This window comes from Vipera berus (genome assembly GCF_964194415.1).
Source record: "Vipera berus genome assembly, chromosome: 7".
Taxonomy (NCBI): Eukaryota; Metazoa; Chordata; class Lepidosauria; order Squamata; family Viperidae; genus Vipera; species Vipera berus.
In genome coordinates this window covers 75808041-75828092 of record NC_138209.1, presented here as the reverse complement: position 1 = coordinate 75828092, position 20052 = coordinate 75808041, and the positions used below count along the sequence as shown (strand labels likewise).

At 43.3% G+C, this 20052-nt stretch overlaps 1 protein-coding gene across 1 annotated transcript in view; it reads right to left on the bottom strand.

Moving 5' to 3' along the window:
• LOC308670888 (TBC1 domain family member 1-like) overlaps positions 1–20052 on the bottom strand; it is a 76766-nt gene that overhangs the window by 41837 nt on the left and 14877 nt on the right. The window contains 2 exon segments of the mRNA XM_081332687.1: positions 233–322; positions 6278–6802. Of these exon segments, the coding sequence (XP_081188813.1) occupies positions 233–322; positions 6278–6802 (615 nt within the window).

The following is a 20052-nucleotide window of genomic DNA, read 5'->3' as shown; positions in this document are numbered from 1 at the left end:
ACGGTGGCTAAACGAACTGTGATTTAAGTCGGGGACTATCTGCATAAAACTGTAATTGAGCGGTCATTTAATTAAACAGCCAAAACACCAATGGGATTTTGTTCCACAATGGCATAAAAATCCAGTAATGATGACGACGAGGTGGGGAAAAAAAACAGACCAGAGAAATCCATCACAGACAAGAGAATGAAGAAGGAAAAAAAAGAGACAAAACAAATGAAAAAGTGTATACCTGGGAACAAAAAGAAATTTCTTTAAAGCTTTTCTCGATGACTACTTTTTTGGTGTCGGGACTAATGATGTAAACTTCGGACTGCCCGATCTGAAAACGATAAAAAACAAAAGACAACGTTAATAAGCTTTTATCGTGCAGCCAAAATACGATTCCCACTGTGGTGATCAGCATTTTGAGCCAGGATATCTGGAACGCTCTGCATAAGCAGGATGCAAGGGTGGAGGATGTCAATGCTATTTAAGGCAGCATTGAACCACGAATTTACGGACGTCGGAACATCGATTAAGCCGGCTAACCAAAGCTCAGGTGACCACCGTCTTTGGAAATGATAAAGCGAATTCTGTCCTCGCTGCGCTTGCCCATTCAGTCCGCGAAGAAGCCGGTTGGCGTTGTGACATCGCAATGGGCGTTCCATCATTTTCACGTCACTGAAACGGCGCTTCTTTCTAAAACAAGAGCTCAACTATTTGCCTGCCTGATCCTGATGACATGGTTATTTTTAGATCCTTTCCTGCTCTCTCATCTTTGGGGCTTGAAATAGATCACACTGGGATATTTGAAAGCCCATGGGTCATAACCAGCCCTTAGGGTATCCCTGTCTGGCCCACATTGATTGCTTGGTAAGGCCACACTTGGAATAAGGCATCCAGTTTTGGTCACCATGATGTGAAAAAAAAGATGTTGAGATTCTAGAAAGAGGACAGAGAAGAGCAACAAAGATGATCGGAGGACTGGAGGCTAAAACATAAAAGGAATGGTGGCTGGAATTGGATCTGTCCAGTTTAATGAAGAGAAAGACGAGGGGGGACATGATAGCAGTCTTCCAATATCTCAGGGGCTGCCCCAAAGAAGAGGGAGTCAAGCTGTTCTCCAAAGCGCCTGAAGGCAGGACAAGAAGCAACAGATGGAAACTCATCAAGGAGAGAAGCAACCTGGAACCAAGGAGAAATTTCCTGACAATGAGAACAATTGATCAGTGGAACAACTTGCCTCCAGAAGTTGTGAATGCTCCAACACTGGAAGTTTTTAAGGAGAGATTGGACAACCATTTGTCTGAAATGGTAGAGAGTTTCCTGTCTGATCATGGGGCGGGACTAGAAGACCTCCAAGGTCCCTTCCAATTCTGTTATTCTATTCTATTCTATTCTATTCTATTCTATTCTATTCTATTCTATTCTATTCTATTCTATTCTATTCTATTCTATTCTATTCTATTCTATTCTATTCTATTCTATTCTATTCTATTCTATTCTATTCTATTCTATTCTATTCCATTCCATTCCATTCTATTCCTGTTCTGTTCTGTTCTGTATTCTAGTCTGATTTACATACGTACATCTCGCTTTGGTGCAAGGAAATGTCACCAGGGACACTTCTTAGCTTTCATGCAAACTGCTTTAAAAGGCATATAAAGTTAATGGGATAAACAGACACCTGTTGGAAATACATGATCGTACAGATCATGCATTGAAGCCTGCAATTTTGGACGGCAACTGTTTGAACCACATGTTGCCAGGCTACCGTAGATGCCGCAGGTGGGAAGCAAGCAAACGGGGAGACGTTACCTCATAATCCGCTGAAAGCATTTTTAATGGGCCGGTTTTACTCTCTGCTGCTGAATTTTACTTGGAAGCTCTTCGTCGGTGTGATGTGTGTTAAAGCTTGCCGCCCGTTGCTCAGTGAGCTGAGTTCTGGCAAAACTCTGAAAAGCCCATTATGTTGGGACTGCTCTCCCGAGCAAATGGCTTGTATGTGATGGAGCTAGTAAGGGGCTTCGTTTTGCTTTTTTTTTTTTGAATCGTAGAGGCTGGGTGTTCTACGAGCCTGGTGGTTTTCTTGCAGACGTTTCATGACCCAGCTAGGTAACATCATCAGTGCCACCAAAAAACCCCCCCACGAAGCTTGGAGAGCACCAAGGTTCCCTCAGTTCAACCCTGAGCTGCAAATATTTTCTTCTGTTGGGTGTTGTTTTTTAAAAAAATATGATAACATTTCCGTATTGGGTTCCATCACAAACCAGAACAATGGAAGAACAGCACGCCGCAGAAAGTTGTTAACTATAAAAGCATCAACATTGATAATCTCCTCAAATTGAAAACACAGCTTGGGCAACTGAGATGGTATAATGGAATGGAAAGGTCTGGGTGAATTGCAAGATTACAAGGACCTTTGGGGGAGGCATGCCTTGTTTGATAGGATCCTATATCAAGGTCCATCTTCCACCCTAGTTATCCAACATATTTCCATCATGGACTCTTTAGAAGAAGTGATCAGATTGGCACAAAGCAACAGAAAGCAAGTTGGGGGCTTGTGTGTAGGAGTACCATCATAAAGTATAACCATTTCATAACAAATTGCTGGAATTAGGTATGTCTAGTTTAATAGGGGTGACATGATAGCAGCCTTTGTGGTAACCTTAGGGGTTACCACAAAGAAGAGGGAGTCAAGCTGTTCTCCAAAGCGCCCGAAGGCAGGACAAGAAGCAACGGATGGAAACTCGTCAAGGAGAGAAGCAACCTAGAACTAAGGAGAAACTTCCTGACAGTGAGGACAATTAATCAGTGGAACCACCTGCCTTCAGACAGCTGTGAATGCTCCAACACTGGAAGTTTTTAAGAAGAGATTGGACAACGATTTGTCTGAAATGGCATAGGGTTTCCTGCCTAAGCAGGAGGCTGGACTAGATGACCTCCAAGGTCCCTTCCAACTCTGCTATTCTATTCTATTCTATTCTATTCTATTCTATTCTATTCTATTCTATTCTATTCTATTCTATTCTAATAATCTAATCTAATCTAATCTAATCTAATCTAATCTAATCTAATCTAATCTAATCTAATCTAATTTAATCTTCTAAATTCAGGGCCTCCTTATTTGACCTAACCTTAATTCCTCATAAGTAGGGACAGTTGCCAGTTGCTCAATAAAGAAGGAAGTGTAAAGGTCAGAAGTATTTTTTTTTATTATTACACCATAACCCATTTCCTTGAACTAAAAGAAATGCTACACCCATTCCATGAAGCCATGGGGTTACCCAGCCGCCTTGAAAGAAGCTTTGTAATTAAGGTCAGCATCGCCTACATTGAATCTGCTAGAGAGGGACCCTTGTCCGAAGGAATCAATTTCCCCGGAATCGACTGGGATCGATTCCTCAGTAAACACGCACTGAATTTCCTTCTTTTCCCCAGAGGAGATAACAGCAGCTTCATGCAGTGAAAATATGAAAGGAGGAAACAGCACTAAGTCAGTCCAATGTGAATCATTACCCAGGAAGAATTGAAGAATAATACAATTCTAGAGCTGGAAGGGACCTTGGAGGTCTTCTAGACCACGGGTCGGCAACCTGCGGCTCCGGAGCCGCATGCGGCTGTTTGAGCCCTCTCCTGCGGCTCGTAGCCGCCCGGTGCGCGCGCACCTCTTCGAACGGGCAGTGGTGCGCGCGCACCTCTCCAAATGGAGAGTGGCACCGCCCGTTTGAAGAGGTGCACGCGCACCTCCGTGCGAACGGGCAGTGGCGCCGCTCTTTGGGAAAGCTGCCGCGGCACGTTTGCAGCCTGCCGAAAGCGGCAGCTTTGCAAACGGGCCGCGGCAGCTTTCCCAACAAGCGGTGCTGCTGCCCATTCCGAGAGGTGCGTGCGCACCTCCCCAAACCTTTGGAGAGGTGCGCGCACATCTCCGCGCGAACGGGCAGCGGTGCCGCTCTTTGGGAAAGCTGTCGCAGCCTGTTTGCAGGCTGCCGAAGGCGGTAGCTCTGCAAACGGGCCATCGCCGTCGCGCCACCGGGAACCGGTTCTATCAAAAAAATGGCAACCGTGCGCGTCCGTGCATGAAAAACCCGTTTTGCGCATGCGCTAAATGGTTTTTGCGCATGCGCGTGCATCAACACACGCACACGGCTCCCACTTTTTTTATGTGTGCTGGAACCGGTTCCCAGTGGCTCTTTTCCTTTTTCAGGTTGCCGACCCCTGTTCTAGACCAACCGCCTGCCCCAGGCAAGAGTCTCGAGAAAGATTTCAAAAGACCCTGCCTTCATTAATTCACTATAACCGAGAGTGGAAAACTCCTACTGAAATTTCCAAGATTAGGTAGTGAACCCAGAATAAAACCCCCTGCCTGAGCAGGGGGTTGGACTAGAAGACCTCCACGTTCCCTTCCAACTCTGTTATTCTATTCTATTCTATTGGTTCAAAATTGGGAAAGGAGTCCGGCAAGGCTGTATGCTGTCGCCCTGCCTATTTAACTTATATGCAGAGCACATCATGAGAAAGGCAGGGCTAGATGAATCAAAAGTTGGAATTAAGATTGCTGGAAGAAATATCAACAACCTAAGATATGCAGATGATACCACTCTAATGGCAGAAAGTGAAGAGGAACTAAAGAGCCTCTTGTTGCGGGTGAAGAAGGAGAGTGAAAAAGTTGGGTTGAAACTTAACATTAAGGAAACCAAGATCATGGCATCCGGCCCTCTCGATTCCTGGCAAATAGATGGGGAAGAAATGGAGGTAGTGACAGATTTTATTTTCCTGGGCTCCAAGATCACCGCAGATGGGGACTGTAGCCAAGAAATTAAAAGACGCTTGCTCCTCGGGAGGAAAGCCATGGCAAATCTAGACAGCACACTAAAAAGCAGAGACATCACCCTGCCAACAAAAGTGTGTATAGTTAAGGCTATGGTCTTCCCAGTTGCAATGTATGGCTGTGAAAGTTGGACCATAAGAAAGGCTGAGCGCCAAAGAATTGAAGCCACTGAACTATGGTGCTGAAGAAGACTCCTGCGAGTTCCTTGGACTGCAAGGCGATCAAACCGGTCAGTCCTAGAGGAGATCAACCCTGACTGCTCTTTAGAAGGCCAGATCCTGAAGTCTAAATTCAAATACTTTGGCCACCTAATGAGAAGGAAGGACTTACTGGAGAAGAGCCTAATGCTGGGAAAGGTTGAGGGCAAGAGAAGAAGGGAGAAGACAGAGAATGAGTTGGCTGGATGGAGTCACTGAAGCAGTAGGCGTGAGCTTAAATGGACTCCAGAAGATGGTAGAGGACAGGAAGGCCTGGAGGAACGTTGTCCATAGGGTCGCGATGGGTTGGACACGACTTCGCAGCTAACAACAATGAATTCTATTCTATTCTATTCTATTCTATTCTATTCTATTCTATTCTATTCTATTCTATTCTATTCTATTCTATTCTATTCTATTCTATTCTATTCCATTATTTATTTCTATTCTATTCTATTCTATTCTATTCTATTCTATTCTATTCTATTCTATTCTATTCTATTCTATTCTATTCTATTCTATTCTATTCTATTCTTGATTTCTATTCTATTCCATTATTGATTTCTATTCTATTCTATTCTATTCTATTCTATTCTATTCTATTCTATTCTATTCTATTCTATTCTATTCTATTCTATTCTATTCTATTCTATTCTATACTATTCTATTCTATTCTATTCTATTATTTATTTCTATTCTATTCTATTCTATTCTATTCTATTCTATTCTATTCTATTCTATTCTATTCTATTCTATTCTATTCTATTCTATTCTATTTCTATTCTATCCCATCCCATTCTACATCCTATTATTCTATTCTGTTCTGTTCTGCTCTGCTCTGTACTGTACTGTTCTTATTTCTATCTCTACCTTTAATTCTATTCTATTCTATTCTATTCTATTCTATTCTATTCTATTCTATTCTATTCTATTCTATTCTATTCTCTATTCTATTCTATTCTTATTCTTATTCTATATTCCAATATCTATTCTATTCTATTCTATTCTATTCTATTCTATTCTATTCTATTCTATTCTATTCTATTCTATTCTATTCTATTCTATTCTATTCTATTCTATCCTAAAGTATCCTATCCTAAAGTTATAGGCCACCATCCCAACTGATGATGGGCTGAATTTGACCTCAAGGATCCCAAGAGGTGGGCCGATTCGATTCTAAACTAAAACCCAAATTCCTTCATTGCCACTTAACTGCAAGTATTTCAACGATAAGGAAGGCCAAGCAAACAAAATCATGGCTTTTTACCGTGAACAGCATAATCCGGTTCCCGGCAATGTCTGTCGGCTGTACATTTTGCCCCTGGATGAATTGACTTTTTAAGTTCAGAGTTAGGACCTCGTCACCATCCAAGGATCTGGCCAGGCCGTGACTCTTCAGCCTCCAGCTCTGCGAGTCCTTTTTAAAAGCAAAGGAACGGAGTCCAGGCTGAGAGTAAGATTTCCTCATGGGCTGAGCGGCCTGCTCTTCACCTGCCGAGGGCTGGAAAACCGAGCGGAATTTGTCGCTGACGGGAAATCCACTGAAGGGATCGGCGGTGTCACTTTGACGGGGGGCGTCCAGGTTTTTGGTATAGCTCACGTCGTTAAATTTCTCGATGCATTCATCTATCAGGGCTGGGGGCGCGTTCTTGTGGGCAACGGTCACCCGGCCGCAAAACAGCACCTCGAACTTCTTGCTAAAATGGTCTTCCAAGTCGGAAAGCTGGTTCGGAAACTCCTCCTGACGTGCGATCTTCCCAGCTTGTCTGATGGTGCTGATGATCTCGGGCACCTGCAACGCAGAGACGTATCGTGTGAAAGCGACGTAAAATACACGTTTCTTTTAAAAGAGGAGGAGAAACAGGAAGGAAAACCCTAGCGGAAAGCGAGACGGGGAGAGTGTCAAAATTGCAACTCTGGACTTTTGTCTCCTGGAAAGGTTCCTCAATTTATGACCGCAGCCGAGCTCCAAGTTTCTGTTGCTAAGGAGGAGGGTTGTCAAGTGAAATTTTCCCCCATTTTACGGATCTTCCTTGCCACAGTTCTTAAGTGAAATCCCTGAAGCTTTTCAGTTAGCAACATGGTCATTAAGTGAAGACTTGGCTTATCCCTGGCTCACCCATCTGTCCAGGAGGCTGGACAAGAAGACCTCTAAGGTCCCTTCCAGCTTCCAACTCTACTCTACTCTACTCTACTCTACTCTACTCTACTCTACTCTACTCTACTCTACTCTACTCTATTCTGTATTCTGTATTCTGTACTCTACTCTACTCTACTCTACTCTACTCTACTCTATTTTATTCTTCATTCCCCTATTCTATTCTATTCTATTCTATTCTATTCTATTCTATTCTATTCTATTCTATTCTATTCTATTCTATTCTATCATGACTCCAGGACATTGCAACCGTCATAAATACGAGTCAGTTGTAAAATGGAGCCAACTTCACTTAACAGCTGTCTTGCTTAGCAACAGAAATTTTGAGCTCAGCTGTGGTTGCATGTCAAGGACTAAAAAGAGAAGGTAGCAAAATAACTTTTTCTGGAGGGGAAAAACTATCTGATCTTTGCCTGCATCTTTGTCAAAAAAATTTTTTTTTTTAAAATTCCATTTATATCCCGCCCTTCTCCGAAGACTCAGGGCGGCTTACAAGCTTAGCAGTAGCCTTCATTCTATGTATATGCCTGCTTATTAGGGCTTTCACACACACCCCAAGCGGCATTATTACAAAGTCAGCTTATTGCCCCCAACAATCTGGGTCCTCATTTTTTATTTTTTATTTTTATTTTTTTTTTATTTTAATTCCATTTATATCCCGCCCTTCTCCGAAGACTCAGGGCGGCTTACAAGCTTAGCAGTAGCCTTCATTCTATGTATATGCCTGCTTATTAGGGCTTTCATACACACCCTGCCAAGCGGCATTTTTACAAAGTCAGCTTATTGCCCCCAACAATCTGGGTCCTCATTTTACCTACCTCGGAAGGATGGAAGGCTGAGTCAACCTTGAGCCTGGTGGGATGCGAACCTGCACTAATTGCAGGCAGCTGGTATAATATTTGAGAAAGAAACCTAATAAGGACATTTAATGGACAACAGACATATTTCTGTAGTATTACTCAGAGGATCACAGTAGGGAAAGAACAATAACCTAAGAACGAAACAGGAAGAATTACCTCATTCTTAGAATATAGTCTGTGGTTCAATTAGCCAACGTGTAGTTGAACTTTGAGCGGTTCAGTTTTTTTGCAAGTACTTTTTGAAAAGTAGAAGAGAACTTGCAATGTGTTCTCTGGAAAGGCTTTCAAAGGCTTTTGTAGCCCCTGTAGAGGTTACAAAAATGTCTGCATCTGCTTGTTATATCATCTATCATCTTCTATCATTATGTATCATTTCTCTATCATTCATATCTATCTATCTATCTATCTATCTATCTATCTATCTATCATCTATCTATCCTATCTATCTATCTATCTATCCTGTCCTATCTATCTATCTATCTATCTATCTATCTATCTATCTATCTATCTATCTATCTATCTATCTATCATCTATCATCTATCTATCTATCTATCATCTGTCTATCTATCGTCTATCTATCTATCATCTATCTATCTATCTATCTATCTATCTATCTATCTATCTATCTATCTATCTATCTATCTATCTATCTATCTATCTATTGTGTCTGTCTATCTATCTATCTATCTATCTATCTATCTATCTATCTATCTATCTATCTATCTATCATCTATCTATCTATCATCTATCGTCTGTCTATCTATCTATCTATCTATCTATCTATCTATCTATCTATCTATCTATCTATCTATCATCTATCTATCTATCTATCTATCATCTATCTATCTATCTATCTATCTATCTATCTATCTATCTATCTATCTATCTATCTATCTATCTATCCATCTATCTCTAAACTAACTTTCTTTACAATAATGTTCAGCTTCTAATTATTTCTCCAACAGTCTTCAATTAATTTCTCACGTCATCATTCCTCCTAATACACACATAGCAGAATTTATACAATCTCCAGTTAATTCGTTCATAAACAAATGTGGTGGATTATTTTCAAATGGGAAGTAAGAAGACAGGAAATATTATTTTTTCCTGGAAATACCCTGGGGATAATATTGTAAATTAATTTTCAAAATACTCTGAGAGCTTTATTTTACTGAGAGATGCGTAACAGAGCAGGGTGTGTAGACTTTAAGAAGGATTTTAAAGAGGGGCGGCGACGTAAATCTATTAGCTTCTTCTGGCATGTTTGTAATTTTCCAAAAATCTGCAAACCTTTGGATGGGAGCGAAAACCATTTTCATCTTTTTATGATCCACATGACATACGTTTCCACATCACTCTAAGAACTTTTTCACATCCCCCTCTTCAAAATTTTAAATCCCTTTCCTTTCAGCCTTTCCCATCAAAATGAGCAAGCAAGTGAAGAATTATGTATGTGTCCTTACTCTGAAAGTGACGCAAGTTTATTGGGGCCTCCATAAATATAATTTGGGCAATAGTTGATGTGAACTTTGGGAGAAAGTGCTTTTGCAAATTCTGCAGCCTGGTAGGCAATACCAACTGTTTCTGCCTATAAACAGGAAAGTGGGTGAAAGTAGAAGCCTTATCAAAACAATGCAGATTCAAAGCACAAACATTTCTAGCCACACCATTAATTAAAACATAGGATCCGAGAAGCTGTGGAAGAGATGATTAGGCTGTCATTCAGTTGGAGCGCCCAAGATTAGAACTAGCTGAAAAAAGGTAAAGGTAAAGGTTCCCCCGCACATGCGTGCTAGTCGTTTCCGACTCTAGGGGCCGGTGCTCATCTCCGTTTCAAAGCCGAAGAGCCAGCGCTTGTCCGAGGACGTCTCCGTGGTCATGTGGCCGGCATGACTAGACGCCAAAGGCGCACGGAACGCTGTTCCCTTCCCACCGTAGTGGTCCCTATTTATCTCCTTGCATTTTTACGTGCTTTCGAACTGCTAGGTTGGCAGAAGCTGGGACGCGTAACAGGCGCTCACTCTGTTACGCGGCCCTCGGGATTCGACCCGCCAAACTGCCGACCTTCTGATCGACAAGCTCAGCGTCCTAACGCACTGAGCCACCGCGTCCCTCAGAACTAGCTGAACATAGCAAGTAAAGACAATTGTACGGCAACAAGATACAACAAAACAGGCTCACCTGACCCAATACAATTACAATGGCTCAGGTGACCCTGGTCCTTGACCGTGCAGGCTCAAAGATCTGAGCAATTAGATTTGCTTTTCTTTTGCAACCTTAACAGAGTAGAGTAGAGTGTAGAGTAAAGTAGAGTAGAGTAGAATAGAATAGAAGATAGAAATAGAAGAATAGAATAGAATAAATTTGTTTTACACAGGGCCACCTTGAAGAATAACCATTTTCCAAATCACTAAGTTCAAAGGACTTCATCACTAGAGGCTTTTAAGGAGAGACTAAACATCCACTCCAGAAGATGGTAGAGGACAGGAAAGCCTGGAGGAACGTTGTCCATAGGGTCGCGATGGGTCGGACACGACATTGCAACTAACAACAACAAACATCCCCTTGTCTGAAATGGTATTGGGTCTCCTACCTGAGCAGGGGGTTGGACTAGAAGACCAATTCTCTTCTGATGGCGTGGCTTCCCTTCAGAAGTTGTGGGTGCTCCATCCCTGGAGCTTTTTTTAAGAAGAGACTGGACGGGGGCCACTTGTCTGAAATGGTCCAGGATCTCTAGTCCAGGGGGGCTCGACTAGATGACCTCCAAGGTCCCTTCCAGCTCTATTCTGATTGATTGACTTTATTTCGGTCAGCGGCCAGCCTTAAGGGGAGGAGTAATTTTCAAGACTATGATTTCGTTTTTTCCGTTTTTCCGTTCTCAACCTGAAGGTTACCCCTAGCACAACATGGCTGCTGCTTTTCTTATCTCTTAAAAGTTCTTCAAAACGCATTAGCAAAGCCAGCCGACGCATTACTATCCCTCTTTGACATTCTCTGGGAAAAAACTCTATAATATTTAGCGTGCATTAGGATCATGGTGCACTTAGAGGATTTCCTTGTTGAAGGCAATAGGCAGTGATCCACTCCTAAATTGGTGCCTGTATCGTTAGCTCTCCATACGGTCTATAAAGGGTTCTCGACTTACGTCCACAACGGAGCCCCAAACTTACGTTGCTAAGCGAAATGTTTCTTAAGCGGGTTTTGCCCCAATTTACGACATTTCCGCGGTGAATCAATGCAGTTTGCTAAGCTAGTAACACGGTTGTTAAATGAGTATGCTTTCCCCCGTTGACTCTGCTTGTCAGAAAGGTCGCAAAAGGGGATCGCGTCACACACACACACACACACACACCCGGGACACAGCAACCGTCGTAAATATGAACCGGTTGCCAAGCTTCTGAATTTTGATCACGGGGGATGCCACAGCGGTCGTAAGTGTGGAAAAGGTCCTAAGTCACCTTTTTTCAGGGCCGTCGTAACTTCGAACGGTCACTGAGTGATCAGTTGTAACTCGAGGACTACACGTAAACATTCCTTAAGACTCTTCACATTCGGTATGTTTTAAGGAGAGTATCTCTGACATAGGTCTCATGCCTTGTATTACACACCTTCTAAAGCAGCATCCATCCCTCTTGCTTTTTTCTTAGAACAGAATTGTCTAAGACGGTAACAATTCAGTTCTTTCTTTTTTTTACTCTTTCGGTATCTAGGTACCGGAAGCTGTACATGAAAGAGAAAATATTTATGGTCTTTCTTACCGAAATACGGTTTGCTACAACGGCGGTCTAACATATCCCAGTGTAAACAATAGGAGGGATGGCCACCAGGGGAACAACAAATACTTGTTCAAAAGTATTGTTCAACCTTGATTACTCTGCCTCAAGATGGTTAGCGTGAATTTAGCCCCAGAAAACCCGAGGACTAGAATTTCGCAACACAACCAATTAGTTAAGAGAGAGAGAGAGAGGAGGAGAGAGAGAGGAGAGAGAGAGAGGAGGAGAGAGAGAAGGAAAGAGAGAAGAAAAGAGAGAGAGAAGGAGAGAGGGGAGAGAGAGGAAAGAGCAGAGAGAGAAGGAGAGAGAGAAGGAGTGAGGAGAGAGAGAAAAGGAAAGAGAGAGGAGAGAGAGAGAGAAGGAAAGAGAGAGGAGAGAGAGAAGGAGAGAGAGAGAGAAGGAGAGAGAGAGGAGAGAGAGAGAGAATGAAAGAGAAGAAAAGAGAGAGAGGAGAGAGGGGAGAGAGGAGAGAAAGAGAGAGAGAAGGAGAGAGAGAGAAAAGGAAAGAGAGAGGAGAGAGAGAGAAGGAAAGAAAGAAAAGAGAGAGAGAGAGAGAAGGAAAGAGAGAAGAAAAGAGAGAAGGAGAGAGGGGAGAGAGAGGAAAGAGCAGAGAGAGAAGGAGAGAGAGAAGGAGAGAGTGGAGAGAGAGAAAAGGAAAGAGAGAAGAGAGAGAGAGAGAGAAGGAAAGAGAGAAGAAAAGAGAGAAAGAGGGGAGAGAGAGGAGAGAAAGAAAAGGAAAGAGAGAGGAGAGAGAGAGAGAGGAGAGAGAGAGAGTGAGAGAGGAAAAAGTTCAAACGACTTTATTTCAGTCACTGACCAGTGTTAATGAACCAGTCAGCTCATTTAGTGGCCGTTCAAAGTCACCAAGGCACCGGAAAAAGTGACTTATGACCGTTTTTCACACTTACGACCGCTGCAGCACCCCTACTGTCACGTGATCGAAATTCAGACGCTTGACAACTAGTTCATATTTATGACGGTCGCAGCGTCCCGGTGTGTGTGTGTGTGTGTCACCTGTTCCCTTTTTGCGACCTTCTGACACGCCAAGTCGACGGGGAAGCCAGATTCTTTGAACACCTGTGTGACTAAATTAACAACTGCCCTGATTCCCTTAACCGCCGTGGCAAGGAAGGTTGTAAAACGAGGCAAAATTAATGCTTAACAGCTGTCTCCCTTAGCGGCGGAAATTTTGAGCTCCATTACGGCCGGAAGTCAAGGGCTACCTATATTTCCGAAGAAAGACCTAATGTTGCACTCAGCTATTTTTTTATTTTTTAAAGCAAAGTTGAATTATTATCTAAGGATAGGATTCATAAATACCGTATTTTCCATGAAAATATGACCGGGTCTTATATTAATTTTTGCTCCATAAGATGTTTATTAGGGCTTATTTTCCAGTTAGGTCTTATTTTGAGGAGAAATACGGTACTAAATGCATCCATCTGGCTGACGGTCTTATTTTTGGGTAAGGCTTATATTATGATCATCCTGAAAAATCATGCTTATTAGGGCTTATTTTCCAGCTGGCTCTTGTTTTGGAGGAAACAGCGTATTAAAGAGAACATAACTCAATAAGGTTGAGATAAAAGAAGTCCGGAATTCTATTGAAAGTGCAAAGCTTTAATTGTCTGAAAAGGACTTTCAGATGACTTCCCCATGGGTTTATGAGCAATTTTCTCCTTCCTTGGACAGAATGTGCTGGAGTAATGGCTATCCTCTCCTATCCTTTTTTTTTAAACAAATCACGGTTGCTTCTTCCCTTTTAAAAATCTAATTAAGCAGCTATTTCAATAATTCATCTTCCTCTGTTGAGTATTTCATTCTGCAGTGTTTAAGGACAACCGAATGGATACTACAAAGGAGTTATTTTGGCATCCATCTTCTCCTCTCAGTTACAAACCAGAAGCTTTAGAAGAAATAATTCTGTTTTTCTTATCTTGCTAGCCCCTCTTAGCCTCTTCAACTGTATACAATGCACACGTAAGGCTATGAGGTCCAGTTGTGCTTTAACTTTCAGCAAAGTCTAAATGTGGGGCAATTTGGGACAGACAGACTCAAAACTTTCAGCGTTAAGTCTAAATTCCAAAATGATCTTAAACGAAATGAACTAAATGTCTGGTTTCAGAGTAAGGCAGATCCTCTCTTCTTATTCTAGTTCTAAGGAGAAATTTCCTGACCGTTAGAACGATTATGTAACCCGTGGAACAACTTGCCTCCAGAACTTGCGAACGCGACTTGGATAACAACCAACTTACACAGGTCGTTCTCGACTTACAAACATTTGTTGAGGGACCGTTCAAAGTTACAACGGCGCAGGAACAAGTGACTTGTGACCGTGCTCCACACTTACGACCGTCGCTGCCTCCCCACGGTCACGTGATCCAAATTGAGATGCTTGACAACTGACTCACATTTACGAAGGTTGCAGTGTCCCGGTGTGTGTGTGTGTCACGTGATCCCCTTTTGCGACCTTCTGACAAGGTGGGAAGCCATGTCACTAACTTCACAGCAGCGGTGATTCACTTAATAATGTTGGCACAACAAGGTCGTAAAATGGGGCAAAAGCCCCTTGACACGTGTTTCGCTTAGCAGCAGAAATGTTGAACTCATAAGGGTGGACATAAGACCGAGGACGACCTGTATTTATGTATCTGTGGATTTACCTCTTTGTATTTCAACGCTCTTATTCTCAAAGGCTGAAAGGCAAATCCGTTCAGTTTAAAATACCCCTCTCACTTGGTCCAAAATACATATGGAAGGATGGAAACTGCGAATCTGGTTTGTGGCAAGACAAAGAGGAAAAAAATAACTGAAGATTGTCTATTAAAAATATGCGCTTGCCTTTCCAGAAGAACCACGGAGAGACAAGCCAACCAATGAAACAGGCAGAAGGATGGAAATGAGTAAATATTCCCCCCCCCCGCAAGGTTATAACTAGACAGAACTGTGTGGACAGAGACAAGGTGATGTGAAGTGTTAGTACCACTTTTACAACGCCTCGGTAAGGCCACACTTGGAATACGGCATCCAGTTTTGAGTTGAGACTCTAGAAAGAGTGCAGAGAAGAGCAACAAAGATGATCAGGGGACTGGAGGCTAAAACGTATAAAGAACGGTTGCTGGAATTGGGTGTGTCTAGTTTAACAAAGAGAAGGACGAGGGGGGACAGGATAGCAGTCTTCCAATATTTCAGGGGCTGCCCCCAAAGAAGAGGGAGTCAAGCTATTCTCCAAAGCCCCTGAAGGCAGGACAAGAAGCAACGGATGGAAACTAATCAAGCAGAGAAGCAACCTGGAACTAAGGAGAAACTTCCTGACAGTCAGAACAATTAACCAGTGGAACAACCTGCCTCCAGAAGCTGTGGATGCTCCAACACTGGAAGTTTTTAAGAAGAGACTGGACAACCATTTGTCTGATATGGTAAAGGGTTTCCTGCCTGACCAGGGTATACCCTGTAAGGGCTGAATCTGGAAAGGTGGTGGCAACTTCTACTCCAAAGCACCAAAGGGCAGGGGAAGAAATAATGGGTGGAAGCTTGTTAAGGAGAGATCCAACACAGAATTTAAGGAAAGATGTCCTGACAGTAAGAACGATTCATCAATGGAAGAGTTGGCCTCCTGGAGTTATTGAGTACTCCATTGCTGGAGGTTTTCAAAAGTAGACCGAACAAGATAAGGTCTCCTGCCTTGAACCGGGGGTTGGACTAGAAGACCTCTGGGGTGCCCTCCCAGCCCTAGGATTCTACATTCTATGGTGCTTCATTCATGCTGAGAGATCTAACAGGTCAACGTAGTTCAATCGCCCCAAGGCTATCAAAAGAAAGGGCGTGTACCCCTTAATTTGAAAAGGCAGAGAAATCTGGGAAATTCTGCATCACAAACCTATCTAAAAAGTTTGAATTTGTTGGAACTATCCGCTGGGCATAAAGGTTCATTATTTGTCAGCAATAAGAAACTCATTTAGCCATGTCGTACCTTAAAGAGTCCTCCCAATTTTGAATGGGGTAAGCATTTGGAGAGTCAAAACTTTTTTAAAAAAAAAATCTGGTGTAATGCCAGAGAATATACGGCTTTTTCCTTTGGCCAGGACTGAAATTTGAGGGAAAAATAAAAAGCAAACATGAGAGATTATGGACAGCTAACATATGTACAGGACACACCCTTTGTATTAAGATTCAGCAGTGACATTAAAAAAATAGACAATTAGAAAGATTGTTTTAGTAGCATCACTTATTTCACAGAATCATATATTTGTTTTTTGCAATCAAGCAATCTAACACAGAGAATAAGAAGAGGTCCAGAAGTGAGTTAACTTCTTGACTTTTGCAACCCCACAGATCCTTGATAAACAACCCATGTTTGTCTTTAGTGAAAATATATGCATGAAGAACAAATGAGATAATTGTATATTCAGTCATTTTCTGTCCCTGAAGGAACATTGGGAGAAAAAAAAAGTTTTAATTCGGTGATGTAAGAATTCAAGTTGATTAACGCAGAAACTCAAAGTTGTGTTGAAACGTATTAAGCTTTGGAGAGGGGGGTAAAAACTTCACACCAAACCACCCTAATCTTTTAGTACTCTCCAGTGCCAACTTAAAATAAAATGAATGAAAAGACTATCTTACGAGCACTTCACGCATACAGCTTTACCAGGGTTTTTGTGTGTGTGTGTGTGTGTGTGTGTGTGTGTGCTCTGCACGCCTCTGTCCAAGGAATTATTTTATCTTCCAGAGCTGCCACTAACAATGAAAAGCTACTTTCGGAAGCCGAAAGGAAGGACCAGCTTCAAATCAAACACCAGTTAAAACAATCTTTCACGCAACCCTGTCGATTTGCACCAAGGTCTCTAGAAGCCAAGGTTGGAAGAAGGGCTCTCCAAACTTCAAAGAAATCTATTTATGGTCCTCCCGCTGTGCTCTCGGATGGAATTCCTCTTCTCTTCAAAACTCCACCATCTCATCTCCTAGGTAGGAGGACAAAAGAAGATCAAAGCAAGGGAGAAGGTCCTACCTTGGCTACCCAGTTAAACAGGGGTGACATCCTAGCAAGAGGAGACCCAACGGTGGGCGACCAGCTCCAGTGGCAACGGTCTTCTCCTCGTCTCGATCAGAGCTGGCTCTTCCACATCTGTCTCAAGCATCAGCTCCTTTTCCAAGGAGACCGGGAAACGGAGATTTCCAAAGGGATTGCAGAGGGATACGTTCAGCTTCCTCCTTGGGAAGCAACTCTGAGGTCACTAATCCGGCTGGCTCGCCAGCCCATCAGCTCTCCCCCTAAGGCTGGAGGCAAGAAAGAAAAGGCAGAGGCGGGGCCCAAGAGCCGAAGAGGCCTTCCATTGGCCGTTTCAAAAAGGCAGCTCCGCCCCCCCTCCTTCTCAAGAGGAGGAGGAGGAGGAGGAAGAGGACCAACAAAGACTTCTGTGTAGATCAGTCAGGAAATTGTGAAATGAAGCAGCTGGTGTTGAAGGAACATGCAGGGACATGCCAAGGCAGGGAGGGGAAAATATATATATATATATATATATATATATATATATATATATATATATATATATATATATATATATATATATATATATATATATATATATATATGAAGGTACGCTGGCAACTTTCAAAGTGTGCTGAATAAAAAGGCAGCATTCAGAATTGGCTGCTTTCAAAGGAACGGCAGCTAGGAAGTGTTAGGACTTGGTGCCGAAATATATTGCAGCCTTCAAACCAAATACCGCCCTTGCTGGCTGAAGGGAGAAGGGAAAGCCCAGCCTACAGTTCAGTGGAGCCATTTTTTAGGGTTTCATCCCACGGGCCCCAAAAGCAGAAGGATGATATTTTTTTAAAAAAAAAATATATCAAGAGGAGCGTCGAAAGACTCCAAGATTCGATTCCTGGGCAATTTCTGCCTCGAGGTTTAGCGGCTGGTCGGTAACCAATGCCGTGCCGATGCCGATATCCTGGGCCTGTCTTTTGAAGGAGAGGGGAAGTGGGGGGGGGGTTTGGGAATGGGAAAAAGAAATACAAAAAAATGAAATATCCTTCCCCAGCCCCTAACCCACTTTTGGCCTCTTCGGAAGGAGCAAGCATGAATTGTTAAGCTGTGCTAAGATCTCTCTCTCTCTCTCTCTCTCTCTCTGTGTGTGTGTGTGTGGAGTCCTTGTTCTCTGGGCTTGGTGGTTTTCCTTGCAGACGTTTCATTACCAAACTAGGTAACATCATCAGTGGTAGAAGGGAGAAGGGTTTGCAAGGAGGAGGAGGAGGAAGAAGAAGAAGAAAAGGAGGAGGAGGAGGAGGACTGTGGGGTCCTTGGTGCTCTCTGAGCTTGTTGGTTTTCTTGCAGACGTTTCATTACCAAACTAGGTAACATCATCAGTACTAGAAGGGAGAAGGGTTTGCAAGGAGGAGGAGGAGGAGGAGGAGGAAGAGGAGGAGGAGGAGGAGGAGGAGGAGGAGGACTGTGGGGTCCTTGGTGCTCTCCGAGCTTGGTGGTTTTCTTGCAGACGTTTCATGACCCAATTAGGGAACATCTTCAGTGCTAGAAGGGAGGAAGAGGAGGAGGAAGAGGAGGAGAAGGAGGAGGAGGAGGAGGACGACTGTGGGGTCCTTGGTGCTCTCTGAGCTTGGTGGTTTTCTTGCAGATGTTTCATGACCCAATTAGGGAACATCTTCAGTGCTAGAAGGGAGGAAGAGGAGGAGGAGGAGGAGGAGGAAGACGATGATGAGGAGGACTCTGGGGTCCTTGGTGTTGTCTGAGCTGGATAGTTTTCTTGCAGATGTTTCATGACCCAACTAGGAGACATCTTCAGTGCTAGAAGGGAGAGGGATGCTATGGAGAGGAGGAGGAGGAGGAGGACGATGACGACGACGACTGCAGGGTCCTTGCTGTGCTCTGAGCTGGGTGGTTTTCTTGCAGACATTTCATGACCCAAACTAGATAACATCACTACTGACAAGACTAGCAATGATTTATTTATTTATTTTATTTATTTAATTAAATTTTTATACCGCCCTATTCCCGAAGGACTCAGGGCGGTTTACAGGGCAGCATAAAATATAATATAAAAATAGTATAAATTAAAATAGATTAAATTACATAAGCCCAACAATTAAAACAATATTAAAAGCTAAAACCCCTTCAGTCCAGGCCTGATAGATCAAAAAACCAAGTTTTCAGATCCCGGCGAAATGAACGCAGATCGGGGGCGGTCCGAAGTTCCACCGGTAAATCATTCCAAAGGGCCGGCGCGCCCACAGAGAATGCCCTCCCCCTGGGGATCACCCGCCGGCACTCCTTAACCGCCGGCACCCTGAGAAGGCCCTCCCTGTGGGAGCGCACAGGACGATGGGAAGTTGATGCCGGCAGCAGGTGTTCCCTTAGATAATCCGGACCCAAGCCATTTAGAGCTTTATAGGTCATTACCAGCACCTTGAATCTCACCCGGAGGGCAACCGGAAGCCAATGCAGCTCACGGAGAAGAGGTGTTACACGGGAGTATCGGGAAACTCCCATAACAACTCGCGCGGCTGCATTGTGCACCAGTTGAAGCCTCCGCGTGGTCCTCAAGGGCAGCCCCATGTAGAGAGCGTTGCAGTAGTCTAGCTGGGAGGTCACGAGCGCATGGGTGACTGTGCATAGGGCATCTCGGTCCAGATAGGGCCGCAACTGGCGCACCAGACGAAGCTGGGCAAAAGCCCCCCTGGTCACGGCTCCTATATGGTCTTCAAAATTCAGCCATGAATCCAAGAGGACGCCCAAGTTGCGAGCCCTATCGACGGGGGGTAACACCTCACCCCCCATCATTAGTGATGGAACAACCTGGTTAACCCGAGATGCCGGTATGTACAGCCACTCAGTCTTGGCAGGATTGAGACGAAGTGATTGATGATGTTACCTAGTTTGGTTCATGAAATGTCTGCAAGAAAAGAACCAAATATATTGGCTGAATCGCATACCGCTCAAGCGTATTTCAGCCTCCATCCATTGGATCTTGATCTGCTGTTTGCAAAAGAGCTAACGAAAAAAATAACAATCTCGGGAGCAGTTACTTTAAAATGGGGGAAGCTGCCAAATTGCCATTCTTCTACTTCCTTTGAAAGCCTTTTGCTAATAGTGAGGACGGACATTTTATCTAGCAGATGTCTTTTTCCAGAGGCTGCAAACATGGTTCCGGATGGTTGGCGGGATGAAGAGAAGGAAAGAAGAGTTATAATCCAAATCGGTTATATTCTTTATCCTGGCAAGCTTTAAGATGTGTG